Below are 15,047 nucleotides of genomic sequence, written 5' to 3' on the forward strand. Positions count from 1 at the left end.
AGACAGCATATTCAAAAGCAGAGACATTACTTTGCCACCAAAGTCTGTCTAGTCAAGGCTGCAGTCATGTATGGATGTGAGAATTGGACTATAAAGAAAGCTGAGCACCAAAGAATTGACGCTTTTGAACTGTGGTGTTGGAGAAGACTCTTGAGAGTCCCTTTGACTGCAAGGAGATCCAACCAGTCCATCCTAAAGGAAATCAGTCCTGAATATTCATTGGAGAAGTAGTATAATCAAAGTTAAAATGATGGATTAAAAAGAGCAACATCAAAATGGTTACAACATACATCAAAAAGAATAAAATACCCAGGAGTAAACACATCTAAGGAGGCAAAATACCTGTGATCTGAAAACTGTAAGACACTGATTAAAGAAATTGAAGATAATACAAATAGATGGAAAGGTATACCATGTTCTTGGACTGGAAGAATCAACACTGTTAAAATGACCATACTACTGAAGGAAATCTAAAGATTCAATGCAACATCTATCAAATTGCCAGTGGTATTTGTCACAGAATCAGAGCAAAAAATTTTTAATTTGTATGGAAGCAAAGAAGATCCTAAATAGGCAAAATAATTTTGAGAAAGAAGACCCAAGCTGGAGGAATTATGCTCCCTGACTGTTGACTATACTACAAGGCTACAGTTATCAAAGCAGTGTGGTACTGACACAAAACAGACATATATATCAACGGAAAAGGGCAGAAAGCCCAGAAATAAATCCACACACTTATGGTCAATTAATTAATCTACAACAAATGAGGCAAGACTACACAAAAGAGAAAAGACAGTCTCTTTAATAAGCGGTACTGGGAAAGCTGGTCAGCTACATGTAAGAGAATGAAATCAGAACATTCTCTAATACCATATACAAAAATAAATTCAAAATGGATTAAAGACCTAAATGTAAGACCAGACACTATAAAACTCCTAGAGGAAAACATAGGCAGAACACACGTTGACATAAATCATAGCAATATATTTTTAGATCCATCTCCTAGAGTGATGAAAACAAAAATAAACAAATGGGACTTAATTGAACTTGAAGCTTCTGCACAGCACAGGAAACCATAAAAAGACAACCTATGATCTCGGAGAGAATGTTTGCAAACAATGTGACCAACAAGGGATTAATTTCCAAAATACAAAAACAGCTCATACAGCTTAATACCAAAAAAAAAAAAAGGGCAACCCAATCAAAAAACGGACAGGAAATCTAAATAGACATTTCTCCAAAGAGGACATACCGATGGCCAACAAGCACATGAAAAGATGCTCAACAGCACTAATTATTGGAGAAATGCAAACCAAACTACAACGACGTATCACCTCAAAACAGTCAGGATGGTCATCATCAAAAAGTCTATAAATAATGGATTTGTAGAGAAATAATAAATTTTCTGGAGAGGGTATGGCGAGAAGGGAACCCTCTTACACTGTCAGTGGGAATGTACATTGGTACAGCCACTATGGAGAACAGTATAGAGACACTCCTTAAAAAAATAAAATTAGAGTTGTCATCTGATCCATCAATCCCACTCCCGGGCATATACCCAGAAAAAACTCTAATTTGAAAAGATACACACACCATCATGTTCATAGCAGCACTCTCTACAATTGCCAAGACATGGAAGCAACCTAAGAATCCATCGACAGATGAATGGACAAAGAATACGTGGTACATATGTACAATGGAATACTACTCAGCCGTAAAAAGAATGAAATCATGCCATTTTGTAGTAACATGGATGAACCTAGAGATTATCACATTAAGTGAAGCAAGTCAGCCAGAGAAAGACAATTATCATATGATGGCCCTCATATTTGGAACCTAAAATGTTGATACAAATGAATTTAGTTCCAAAACAGAAAGAGACTCACAGACACAGAAAACAAATTCATGGTTACCAAAGGGGATAGAGGCAGTGGGGAGAGGGGGAGGAAAAAAGAAAAAGAAAAGAAGTCTCATGCAATTTCATGTTAACTTGTTCACTAATTATACAATAAAATTGCTGGAATACTTTCTTAAGAAAAAAAAAAAAAAACACGGTTACATCAGAGCATCCTGCTCCGGAGGAGTGGTGGGTAGAGACCATCCCCCACCCAAAGGATGGGGGGTTGCTAAAAACTGTCTTTAATCAGGCAAGTGAAAACACCAGAGCTGTGTCATAGGACTATCACTCCATGAACGAACAGCGTGAGAAAGAGAGTGAGACCAGGAGCAAGGGAACCACTAGAGGATGACGATATTATCTGGTTACAAATCAGGGGACCTGGCTTACGCGGACGGTGGTCTCTGCCAGTCCATTTGAGAACAGTCAAGAAAAGTTGAAAATAATAATAAAAGCAGCAGCAGCAGCAGCAGCTAATACGCATCTAGCCCTTACTGTGTGCCAGGCATAGTACGAAACATTTTGTTCACATATTTACTCATTTAACCCTCACCGTAAGAGGCAGGTCCAAGGCTGGCTGAGCCTGGGAGTCTGATTCAAGAGTCTGCACTCCTAACCTTCATAGGACACTACCCCTCATTTCTTGGTCATGTGGGCTGAAAGCCAAGAGCTACCTACCTGAAGTACAGGCTAAGGTGACATTTTCTCATAGGGACTTTTCCTACCTGTGTTCCCTTGGGGCTGCCCCAGGTTGGCCAGAGATTTTCCAGCGGGGGACACTTGCTGGCTCTCTGATTCCTGGGAACAGCTGAGTTCCAGCTCACCATAAGCAGGCATGAGAACCCTTGCCCCCTGACAGTTGGCAAGGTCTCCATATAGCAAGTTCTCTGCACTCTGCTCCCTGGGCTGACTCTGAGATCATTCTCTATTTCTAGCACATGGTGACTTCTCTCTCTTGGCTTCCGGCTCAGCATTGCTTCTTGGTTTATAATTTGGTTTATTTGTATGTGTGTTTGCAGCAGGTGATTGGGAGGGAAGAAAGGGCTTACTGCTCATCTGTGCAGTCTACCATATTGCCTCAAAGTCCAAATAGGTCCCCTCAGAAAGCCTGGAACTAACCAGCACTTTCTGGAACCAGACTTTGATTTTAGACACCCCAAGGGTGAGCTGTCAGACAAACAGGCGAGAAGAGGGCTCATGGAGCCGGCGTGGGAATGCAGGTGTAGGGCTAGAGAGAGGGATGAGTGCAAGGAGGCAGCCTCCACGGGGGCAAGGAGGAGAAGACAGATGGGGCTTTCCAAGCCGGGAAGACCCCACGGGACAGGACTCGGATCAGGAAAGGTGAGAGCTGGGCCAGAGCCCCGCCAGACACTTACAGCCCGTGGGCGAGAGGGACAAAAGTGGTCAGGGAGGAGCCAGCTGTCAGAACGCAGTGGGGGTGGGGGTGGGGAAGGGAATAAGCTGCGTGAAGAGAGATGTTTCAGGAAGGGGGTGACAGATGTTGTAGCAAAGTGAAGGCAGACAAGGGTGCAGACATCAGCAGAACTGAGAACGGAGAGGCGGGGAGGGACAGGCGATGAGTCATCAGGGGATGCCCTCTCCTCCCCACCTCGCCTCCCACCTGAGCCAAAGCTCAGGGAAGCGTGGGACAGCCTTGCCCATCATGACATCCTCCACAGCATCTGAGGGAGGGGGCACTCCATCGGACACAGAGGGGAGAGGCACCTCCCACACAAAAGATGAAAATCTGAAATACACGAACGTCACCACCCATCCGCCTTCCTGGGATACCCGCTCAACGACCCTGTGCCCCCAGATGCCTGAAGTGAGAGTCCGGCTCCCAGGCAGGTCCCCTCCAGGCCACCGCCCTGCAGACCAGGCCTCCTGACCCATCGGCTGTGAATTCCTCCCAGCCAAGTTCTTCAGTTTTCATTCTGCTGCTGCAGACGGGTCAGACTCTCTGGATCAATTCAGTAGGAAAGGGCGAATCCCGATAGGAACGTGTACGCAGCAAGCAGAGTGTGTGTGTGTAGCTCATGACTGTAACTAAAGAGTGGCTCACCCATACTTCGGGAATTCCATACCCTCGGGTCTCTCCTGTCCAGCTCTCCTGTCCAGCTCCTCTCAGGACCGCTCTGATCTGAGAAAAGGTCTCACCCTCATCCCAGCTGTTGCTGCCATTGTTCAGTCACTCAGTCATGTCTGACTCTTGTGACCCCATGGACTGCAGCACGCCTGTGGGGTCTTCCTGGCTTGGAGAGCCCCATCTATCTTCTCCTCCGTGCCCCAGTGGTGGCCGCCTCCTTGAGCTCATCCCAATCTCACTCTAGCCCTAGACCTGAGTTCCCAGCTGCTCAGGCCTCAAACCTAGGAACCGCCCTCCAGGCCCCTCTTTGCTTTATCTCTGACATCCCATCCTTCACAAATCCCACTGCTTCTGTCTTCAGAATGCCTCCCCTCAGTTCCCTTCTCTCCTGTGCACTGCCACTGCCCCAGTTTAGCCAGCACTGGCTCACTCGTGGATTCTGCCCTAACGCCCTAACCCAGCCTCATTTCCACTCTTGCCCCCCTGCACCTCCTCGGCAATCTGCTTTTCACAGAGTGCATGCATGCTCAGTCGTGTCCAGCTCTTTGCAACACTATGGACCATAGCCCACCAGGGTCCTCTGTCCATGGGATTCTCCGGGCAAGAACACTGGAGTGTGTTGCCATGCCTTCCTCTGGGGATCTTCCCGACCCAGGGATAGAACCCGAGTCTTTTAACCATCTCCTACATTGACAGGTGGGTTCTTTACCACTAGTGTTACATGGGAAGCCACAGAGTTGAAACATTAATTTTAAAAAACACAAAAAGCAACTGTGAACCAGATCGTGTCTGTCTCCTGTTTGAACTTCTCTTCAGGCTGAGCCCCTCCCCAGCGGCCCCGCAGCCCGCCCACAGTACCCTCACAGTGTCCCCCAGGCCCACTGTGCTCCGGCCACACTGGTTGTAGAGTTTCTTCCACGATGATCTCTGCGCTGGCTGTGCCCACTTCTTGGTGCGGCTGGCTCCCTCTTGTCACTCAGGTCTGAGAGAGGCATTCCCTGAACATGCAGTTGATTCCTACCAATCCTCCTCTTTGGGTCTTCAGCATCACTTTTATTGCCATCTGTCAGCTCTTGGTTCATTACTTCATGCATTCAACACACATTTATTGGTCACTTCCCGCACCAGCTAGAACAGGCATGTGTTTAACCTCCCTCAAAAACGCAGTGTCTCCCTTGGATAACATAAAAGCCCATGAAACAGGGGCTTTGACCATAGCCTAAGGGCCTGGCATGGAGGGGGCAAGGGGAGTTTGATAAATACCTGATTTGCAGAAATGAATAAGAGCCATATGGTATGTGTGCTCAGGAAATCAGAGCTGGCTGATAGGACTTCTTACTTAGGTCTCGTGGCTTTGAGGCTCCTGATATTCCAAAGTGGGCCTGGCACTGGGATAAATCAAACCCTGTCTGCACTTTCCCAGGCCAGCAGAAGGTGACTCCCTCCCTGTTGGCACAACCAACCAGCATTTATGAAGGGCCTACTATGTGTGGGCTTGCGAGCAAGGTCAGCCTCCGTCTTGTCACAGATCACCAAGCCACTTGTAGTCAGCAGCCAGGCCGACGGGCTGCCCTGCCCACCCAGTAATGACCAGCTGGCCCCCACTGAAGGCCGTCTGTGGGGAAATCAAGTGGCAGGCCTCTTCTTAAACCTGTGACCCCCCTTCACCCAGGTTTCCCAGATAGCCAGGGTTTCAGGGCAACCCAGGGACAGCACTCAGGGAGCTGGTCACTCCCTGTCCCCAGGGGCCCATGTACCAATCTCACGTCTCCAGCCCCACTTCCCAGGCAGTGTGGGTGCCCGCTCTTCCTTGCCCTATGCCCGGCCTGATTCCAACATCAAGTTCTATCACAAACAGGCCATCCAGCAAATGGATAAGAATGTGGATGAGTCCAGCAAGGCAGAGCTAAGCTGTGTTGGCTCTGGCACTCACCAGCTCTATGATCTTGGGCAGGTCACAGGAAGCCTCAGCTTCCGTCTCTGCACAATGAAGCCTATTAAAGCGCTGACCTTGGGGCTCCTACAGCTGGTGTGCCTGCTCCCCCTGCCCTGTGGGCCCATGAGTTCTCGCCAGTCCCATATCAAGGGACAGGTGCGGGGAGGCGAAACAGCAGTTTCGGGGCAGCATTTCAATGGCTAATCTCATTAGCAGGAAAAGAAGTAGCAAAAGGATGCAATCGAACACAACAAATGCATAGAAGTCAAATGACCCACTGTAAACTCAGCTGGGCAGTAGGGATACAGAGCAAATAACCAACTTCATCAAGAAGGAAGGCAGTCAAAGAGGGAGGCCAGCCTGTGGGCAGCGCTGCAAAACAGACGCCCCATGTTCTCCATCCTGATAGGTGGAGAGAGCGTCAGGAATACTGCGGCATCGCCAACTCCACTGGGCTGGAGGTGGATATGGGTAAAGGAGAAAGATGGCCTGTTTGGCCCATTTCCCAAATGCCCTGCACCAACCACTGTCCTTGGACTAACAAGACAGGTGGGCGAAGGGGAAAGAATGGTCTGAAACAAAGGCTGAATGGCGGGTTTGCCCAAAGCAAACAGCTCCCCACACGAGGCCTTGGAGATGTCGTGCTGTGATCCCCACCAAGTGTATCAGCTCCTCTCTCCCCAGCACAACTGCTGGCGGCTGCTATATTTATCTCCTAGGAAGCTGCATCTCCCCTTCTTTTACCCTGGTAAGCAGCCCTCTGTAACCAAGAAAACAGTCTTGGTCCTCAGTCCTTAGGAAGCCAAGGGAGATTCCTCAGAAAAATAACAGCTGTTGTTGCCCTGGGTCCCTGCCCTCTGGTGACACACAAACTCAGCTTCCTGCCCTGTCTCTAGCTCCCACCAGCTAGATGCCCACTGAGAGGTCAAAGTCAGGGCCAATTCCAGGCGACTGTGGTGGGGGCGGAGGGTGGGCAGCAGAAGCCATGGCTTAACCAAGGAGTAAGTGCCCAAAAGGCGGCCTTCAAGCCCTGGCTGCAGCTCCTTGCCTCACTGGCGTGTGTCTCCTCCCTGGGGCCCTCCGACTTCCCTTCCCCAGATCAAGGGACAGGCAGGGAGAAGGAAAACAGCTCTTTCCTGGCAACATTTCCTGAGCTAATCTCATTACCAGAAATGAATGGCAAAAGAAGGATGAACCCCAGAGGCCAGCGGCCCAGTCAGTAGCAGCCGCAGCCAGAACAGAGACTCCATGGCCTGGGGCAGCACCGAGAGTCTGCTTATCTCATCTTCCAGGTTCCTATCGGAGCGCTGTGGACGAAGGGGACAAGAAAACAGGACCCCTCTCTTGTTCTGAGTGCCAAGAGGCCGTGGGAGCTGTCTTTCCTGCTGAGCTCCGTGGGGTGTGGTGGGGAAGCACGGAGACTCTGGAACAGACTGTTGAGTTTGGTTTCTGTTCTGCCTCCGGGCCAGGGAACCCTGCATGTCCTCCCACTGCCCTGAGCCTCCGTCTCCTCATCTGTAATTGAGAACGCTGACAACAGCAGCAGCCTCAATGGGGAGCTGTCAAGAGGAAATGAGTTAATACAGGGAAAGCTTTTAGGGCAGCACTGGGCAGATCTGTAAGGAAGAACAGCTGACCCCTGTGGCCTGGAAGGGAGTTAGGTGAGGAAGCTCAGGTTTTCAAATGGGTCCTGGGTGGATATTTCACTCCCGGCTCCCTGGGGAGCAGTGGGAGATTTGTTTTCATACACAGCCATGACGACGGGCCACCGTAGCGCAGGGCTCTGTCGAGCCACAGGGAGCGGTCCTGGGTGCTGCTCTGGCCTGACGCTGCCACCGTCCAGGGCAGGGCATGGCACCCTGGGGAGAACGCTGGCCAAAGCTCCATGGATGGGCCCTGCTCATTCATGACTGGGGGGCATCTCTGTGCCAGACCCTGAGCCACCCTGTTGCCTTCTGTGCTGACCCCCTGCAGCTCTCACTGACTGTGCCACTTACAGGGGTCACCAAGAGTCCCTATGTTATTGACAGTAAGCTCTGTGCACCGTGAGAATCATCATTCCTTCTTCCGGGCCCACACATAGCTCCCAGCAGTCCAAGAAATAATAGCAGCATCTAAATGATGGAAAATTCATTTGAGAAAGAATCTCCAAGCAACTTTTGAAAAAAGTCTCAGGGTTCAGATGCACTCGGGGAAATCACAGGGCTGGCAGCAACCACAGAGACCAGTGGCTTCCAAACTTGCTTCTGACCTCCAAAGCCATTGCTCAACTCAAGTTCACCCAGAAGCCCAGGATGTAAAACTGATACAGCCGAGTTCCTCTGGCAGGAATCGTGCCCAGGCGGCCTGCTGGATGCCCTCCCGCCTCTGCCCCAGGCCCTGCTGGCCTTGAGGCAGCTCCAAGGAGCCCCTGGGCTCCCCGAAGCACTGATGGAACACCACAGATTCAGGCCAAGCTCTCTGAGTAGACACGAGGAGACGAGTCCCACAGAATCACTCCGCACAGATGGTGCCTGAACACAGACCTGGTTTTCCGATTCCGGGCTAACACCTCTTGCTCCACTTTGCTGTGGCTTCATCTATGGAAAATTGCAATTTAAAGAAACAAGGCTCGCTTCTGATCACCTACAACATAATCCCTAAGTATTTTACAGGCCCCTGAACCAGCCAAGTCTGAAACAGAGCCCAGCCCCGCAGGCTGGCAGAGAGAAGTTCGGAAATGAGCTGCAGAGGCGCAGCTGATGGTTCCATACACTTTCCTTCAGTTCTGTGGGACATAAATAGGTCTTGAAAGGCTGGGGCTGTGTGGCCGTGAGAGACCCCGGACCAGGAGGTGAGGCCCTGGACCAGGAGGTGAGACCCCAGACTAGGAGGTGAGACCCCGGACCAGGTGGGCCAGGAAGTGAATACTAATGAGAGGTGGAGAGCCATGGCTTCCCCCGTCAGGCACAGTGCCAAGCTCGGGAGGATAAAGAGGCCTGAGATATTTTTAAAGTATTTTTACAGCAGAAAAACTTTCCTACAGACTCAATTATATAACGATCAGACTCCACCTCTGAGCTGAAATTATCCATGGCCTTCAGGAAAAAAAAAAAAAATCATTTTTCCCTACATGAGGGTCACAGGTTTCTCCAGAGAAACTCTTGAGATGTACGGTCAGCAGCCCTGGGGCAACTGCAAACCATCAGCCCGGAGGACTTCCCCAGCGCAGTTTGGGGCCGGGGAGAGCAAACATCACGCCACTGACCCCACTGTCATACGTGATGCTGTCGGGTCCAGGAGGGGCCTCTCCAGGGGCCGTTCTGACCCCAGCCACACCAGCATCTTCACAGCTTCCCTGTCCCAAAACGGGGTCGAGGTCACTGAAGGGGTGAGTGTGGCCAGGGGACACAATTAACCCACAGTCATCCTGTGTTGGTGGAAAACGGCAGACCGAGAAAGGCTTCTGGGCCTCAGGAACGGAGAACCTCACCCAAGAAATGACAGCCCAGACGGAAGGACCAGTCTTAGGGAGATTAACTTACAGCCCAGGTTTTCGTCAGCCTGAAGATGGGCGCGCTCTGCAATGCTGACACCACAGACATGAGAGAATGAAGGTTGTTGAGTTCTAGAAGTTTCTGCGGGGGGGGGGGGAAAGATATGGAATTGATTATTTTGTGCTATAAACAACAGAACAAAAACATGCTGAAGTGTTACCAAATGCTGTCATATTTATGAAATTCAATTACACTTAAAAATATCTCATGTAGAAAATATAGTTCTAGGAAGTTCATAGAAACCATATGCTCTTTTTCTTTCGAATTGTTAAAAGGTGAGTGTGCATCTGAAACATGTGCCAAATTGCATAAGCTGACTAGTCTGGCTGCTGGACAGAAACGTGGCCCGGGATGAGGTTTGATAGTGTCCTTTCTGCTCCGTTTTTAGATGAATCTCAACTGTCCCAGCAGGCTTCTGTAAACTGGGTCAATGTGGGTCTTCTGTGATCACCTTCATACCCACCACAAGGGAGGCTGAGGAAAGATGTTATCAATCTGCTGGGAACATGGAGCTCCGGCTTCCCAGACACTGGACCATGCTCCCCTGAATCAGACCCCAAATGAGTGAGAACATTTGGATTTAGTTCCATCTCAGACAAGTTCCTCACCACGAGAGTGAGGTTAAGTGCAGAAAAATGTAATTCCTCTGCTCTCGGTTTTACGCTGGGGAAAAACCTGCTATCAGGACGCGGGGTCCCTTTCTCACTCTCGGGAGTCAGTGAAGGCTGTGTAGCCGGCTGGCTCCATGGGACCGAGAGGTCTGGTGCCAACTCCGGTTCCCACTACAGGTGTGTCCTCTGGCAAGTTACCTAAGCCTTCTGAGCCTCCATGTCTTCAGACTTAAAACGAGGAGCCTCTGCTGCATGGGCCGTGCACGTAACCTGCTTGACCAGAACCTGGCATCAGGAACAGCACGCAGCGCAGTGTGGGCTGCCCGTTCTCCGTCAGGAAGACTTGGCCCCAGCCCTACCCCTTCCTCATCACCGTCGCGGGTGCTTCCAAGTAGGTGCCGCCCCCTCTAGCATGTCTTTCCTGACCATGCTCCCAAGTCTAGGAGGTAGAAACCCGCCACCTGTGCGTTCCCACAGCAGCCTGTGCATCTCCTCGGCACCCTGGACTAGATTCCGCTCCCATCTGCCCCTCTCTCACCCAGGATCGTGTGTTCCCTGAGAGCAGGGGTGAAGTGGGATCTCCCATCCCAGCCCTCGGGCCTAGCAGCACAGAGCAGGACCTAGTAAACGAGCAAATACGTGAGGAGGACTATGCCTAGTCCTCACAGGTGTTCCTACCCGGGGATTTCTCCCTTGCCACGCTAGTGACTGCTGCATTTCACGCATCTGTAACACTCCCTAACTGCTTCCTGCAGGTAATAATAGATCCTCTGAGGGAGCCGAATTTCATCCTTTGTATCTGAATTGCTGTGCTTGTCACAGGATTCCTTTTAGAGCTGAAGGTCCTCTGGGAGATTATTTAATCCACTCCTTTCATTTTATAGATGGAAAACCGAGGCCCAGAGAAAGGAGGGGCTCACACAAGACACACCCGGGGCACACAGCATCAGCATGATGGTCCGCCATCGGGAAATGGCAGAGCTTAAGGAGGAATCGTTGCAGGCCCCTCAGGTGGGGACTGTAAGCTTCCAAACTGAGAGCACCAGGTGGGCTGGAACTCCGTCCCACTTTCTCTCGTGGCCCAGCAAGAACTCATCGGCAGCAACAAGTTCCACTAAGGCCAGAACAGTTCCAGGTACTTCAGGACATAAAAGTGTCCATGCCCCTGCATACTTACAGCCGGATGCACTTAACCTTGCTGTGAGGGACCAGAGACATGCTCCGACTGACTCACTGTAGGGCCTGGGCATGGACACCCACCTCTCTAAGCCTCCCCTTCCTCCTCTGGAAATGGGATGATAATAATGTGAGTGTCAAATGCAATTATTTCTGTACAGCAGCCGCTATGGGGCCTGGCCAGAGAGGGGCTGCACTATAGGTGAGCTGGCCTAGGACCTGCCTAGGAAGACAACGGGCACACACAGCAAGCAGGCAGTAAGCCACACAGAACGATGCTCTGCTGAGGCAGGCAAGCCCTGTGGTCAGGGATGGTGGACTGGGAGGAGCTGGCAGACCATGTTAAGCAATGAGAGTGGTCCAGGAAGGCCCATGGGATTGCATCCTGGGCTGGCAGAGATGAAGGAAGAGGAGGGGAAAGGTGGGGTGGAGACGTGAGCCTGGTGCCCAGACACTGGCCAGGACTGATCCCATCCGAACAGGGTTGGGAGGTAGGAGTGGGGCAGAGGAGTCATCAGGCCAGGTCTCGAGTGCAGGATAGGGTGCGGTGAGTTCTGCTGACTGGGGACAAGTTGTGCAGGATGTGATGGTATCACAACCACTGATGCTGAGAGCCACCAGCACTGCCTGGATCTGAATAGGAGGAGGAACAGATCCCAGGGGTAGCCCTTGGGGTCCTGGGGAGAGTCTGTGAAAGGCCAGCTTATAAAGGGCAATTGGCTGCCAAAATCACAGGGCAGAGGGCACCTGCCTGTGCGCACATAGGGGCTGGGAGGCCACGCAGGGGGTCAGGCTGGTCCTGCAGCTGTCTCTGCCTGGGGAAGTCAGGTCACTGCCGCTGGTTTGAACCCTGCCCCACAGGTCCAGAGCAAACTAGCTCCCGAAGTACCAAGGAAACACATTTCTGAAACAAAAAAGACAGGACAGGAAGGAAAGAAGTAATAATAAAACAGCTTACCTTGGCTATTTTCACAAAATGGCTCAGGATTTCTGCCCTTATTTTTAACGTCTGTGCTGTTAGAATTTCTCGTACAACCCAAAAACTGACCTGGAGAGTCAAACACAGACACACACACACACCAAAACGTTGTTAAATGCCAGGCCACCCAAGTTGCCCTGCCTACCACTTCTGTGGGACTTCCAGGAGGTGGGGAGAACACACCCTAGGGCTGAGGAGGTTCAGGGATTCTCTGACACCCAACCCTGCAGTAGGGGGGTCCCTGTTGTCAGCACCAGATTTCCAACACACACAGCGATGCTGAGAGCAGAAAGTATGTCCATCCTCGTCCAGGGGACCTCCTGGGCCTCCATGACACATGGGTCTCCCTGAAGGGGGTGCAGGGAATTTTGAGATGAAACAGGCAGGATTCCTGCTCAGGAGGAGACAATGGATGGGTGGATGGATGGATGGTTGGATGGATGGATGGACAAATGGCAGACAAAGGGATATGCATGCTGGCAGTACCATCCATGAGATCCACATCCCCAGCCAGACCCAAGGCAAGAAGGACTCAGCTGTACACAAACAATTGTAACCAATTTAATTTTCCAGGAGAGGTTTGCCCAATTGTTTATGTGATACAAAAGCGTCTCTCAAAGTTCCGTAAAGCAATGCAGTTTAAAGGACACATTTCTCTGCAGACAGCATATGCCAAAAGGATATACTGGTACTTTTGCTTCAGAATAGCATTCACACTTGACCATACCCGAGCCTCTGAATCCTCTGGTGGGAAAAAGAATGTCATCCACCAGTGTCTAGTTGACTCAATGAAACAGGAGGCCTTTCATGCCAAGAAACACTGGGCAGTGGTTTGTTTTCCTGTTTACATTTCACGACTCTAAGAACAGTTTTTTTGTGAAACTCGGATGCCCAAGAGAGCAACGACAGCACCACAAAGAAAGGAGAGATGGACAGAGTGCGGGGGATGCGTGGAACGAAAAGGAACGCTAGGCATCTAAAACTTGTACACTGTACAAAGAATCAAATAGTTAAGAATACTCCAGAGTTAACAAAGCATGTTTACTGCTGTGACCACATGCCTTCTCTTTACTGAAATACTGTTAACTTTTCAGTGAGAAAACAAGAAAGGATTAACCAAGAATCAAAATTTGGTTTCTTATATTAAGCAGGAATATTATAGAAAAGTTTTCTCTGTGTAATTATCTGTGGTTGCCTCCAGGACATGCCTGGGTTTCCATAGAATCATTTTTTCCAAGGAACTGCCTAAAATTAAGTTCAGACTCAAATGTTTACTAGCCGGTTACGGAAGAAAGATTTTCTTGATACTAAATGATATGCCCATAAACCTTATATTTTAACACATGCATACTTTTATGCCACATAAATCTCAAGTGTGATAGTTTATATGTACAATTTAATAGATGCTTATGTGCCAAAAAATCACACATATTTAATTACAGAATATGGCAGAGCTGGCTCTGATCTGCAGCACATGGTGTGCAGGGGCAACTGTGGATCAGTTCAGTTCAGCAGACTTTTACAAAGCCCTTACTATGTGCTCCAGGCACAGGGACTGTGAGTCCCAGACCTGTCTGCCCTTGCCTGACACAGAGGAGACCGGAGGAGGCAGGATCCTCCAGAAGTCACTGTGTTAAAAGGTAGCTGGTGGCTGTGGCCATCAAGAAGTTCAGACCAAGTGAACTGGAGCGTGGGGAAGGCAATGACAGAGGGCGGCTTCCTACAGGAGGTCACCTTGAGAGATGGGCAGACCTTCGGCATGTAAGGAGACCGGGGAGAGCTGAGTGGGCCGACAGGACTGGTGTTGCAGGTGCCCCACGGGGTGGGGGTAGGAGGGAAGCTGAAGCTAGAAGGGAAGTGAGGGCCAGACTGCCGGGGTCAGGAGCAACAAGGGGACACTGTGCTGCATGGGGAGAGTTCCAGAGGCTTCTGGGCACAGGGATGACAGCCGAGACCCTTTTGTGGGGGCAGGGACACCCATCAGTAAACTGATACGAGGGTCTAAGTGAGAGATGGCAGATTTGAGCTAGGGCCATGCTGCAGGAGATGGAGGGAAGAGGCGAAAGAGAAGGGCATTTCAAAGGGAGAATCAGCATAGTTTTAAACTGTTATAATTCTGTTTTCTAACTACAATTTAAGAGAAGCTTAATGCAAAAAACAAAGGAACAGAGATAAGCACAAAAGACATAAGTCATTCGCAAGATTGTTCTCACACACAGACCCCCTGTTATAAACACTGTGATACGTGTCCTTCTTGGAACACGTGTATGTCACGTCTCAGAACATATGTTTGTCTAGTCTTAGAACATATGTCCTTCTAGTCATAGAACCTGTTTCTCTTTTTCAATTAAACTGGTATATATTAATCATACTATCACAAGGATTTTTATAAGCAAATAAGAATACCAAGGACTTCCCTGGTGGTCCAGTGGTTAAGAATTCACCTGCCAGTGCAGAGGACACAGGTTCGATCCCTGGTCTGGGAAGATACCACATGCCATGGGCAACTAAGCCCGGGCACCACAACTGCCAAGACAGCATGCCCTACGGCCTGTGCTCCACAGTAAGAGAGGCCACCACAATGAGAAGCCTGCTCCCTGCAACCTGAGAGAGCCTGGGTGCAGCAATGAAGACCCAGCACAGCCAAAGATAAATAAATACATGAAATTTTTAAAAATGCAAAATACATGAAGAAAAAAAATATTGACATTTTTATTTTAGTAGCTGCCAAGTGATTCATCTCAGGGATGTCTCATCACTAAGGAACCTCGTACTGCTGGGTAGCTTATTTCGAATTCTTTTGCTGTGATAGATACACACACACAC

The 15,047-nt window shown here is 49.9% G+C and overlaps 1 protein-coding gene across 6 annotated transcripts in view; it reads right to left on the minus strand.

Annotated features, from left to right (window-relative positions):
• RALGPS1 (Ral GEF with PH domain and SH3 binding motif 1) overlaps positions 1–15,047 on the minus strand; it is a 264,443-nt gene that overhangs the window by 170,111 nt on the left and 79,285 nt on the right. For all 6 annotated transcript variants that reach the window (XM_068964492.1, XM_068964484.1, XM_068964475.1 and 3 more), the window contains exons 5-6: positions 12,201–12,290; positions 9,444–9,536 (exon numbers count right to left, since the gene is read on the minus strand). In XM_068964492.1, the coding sequence (XP_068820593.1) occupies positions 9,444–9,536; positions 12,201–12,290 (183 nt within the window). The remainder of the gene's footprint in view (positions 1–9,443; positions 9,537–12,200; positions 12,291–15,047) is intronic.

The sequence above is a fragment of the Capricornis sumatraensis genome, chromosome 1 (assembly GCF_032405125.1).
Source record: "Capricornis sumatraensis isolate serow.1 chromosome 1, serow.2, whole genome shotgun sequence".
Classification (NCBI taxonomy): Eukaryota; Metazoa; Chordata; class Mammalia; order Artiodactyla; family Bovidae; genus Capricornis; species Capricornis sumatraensis.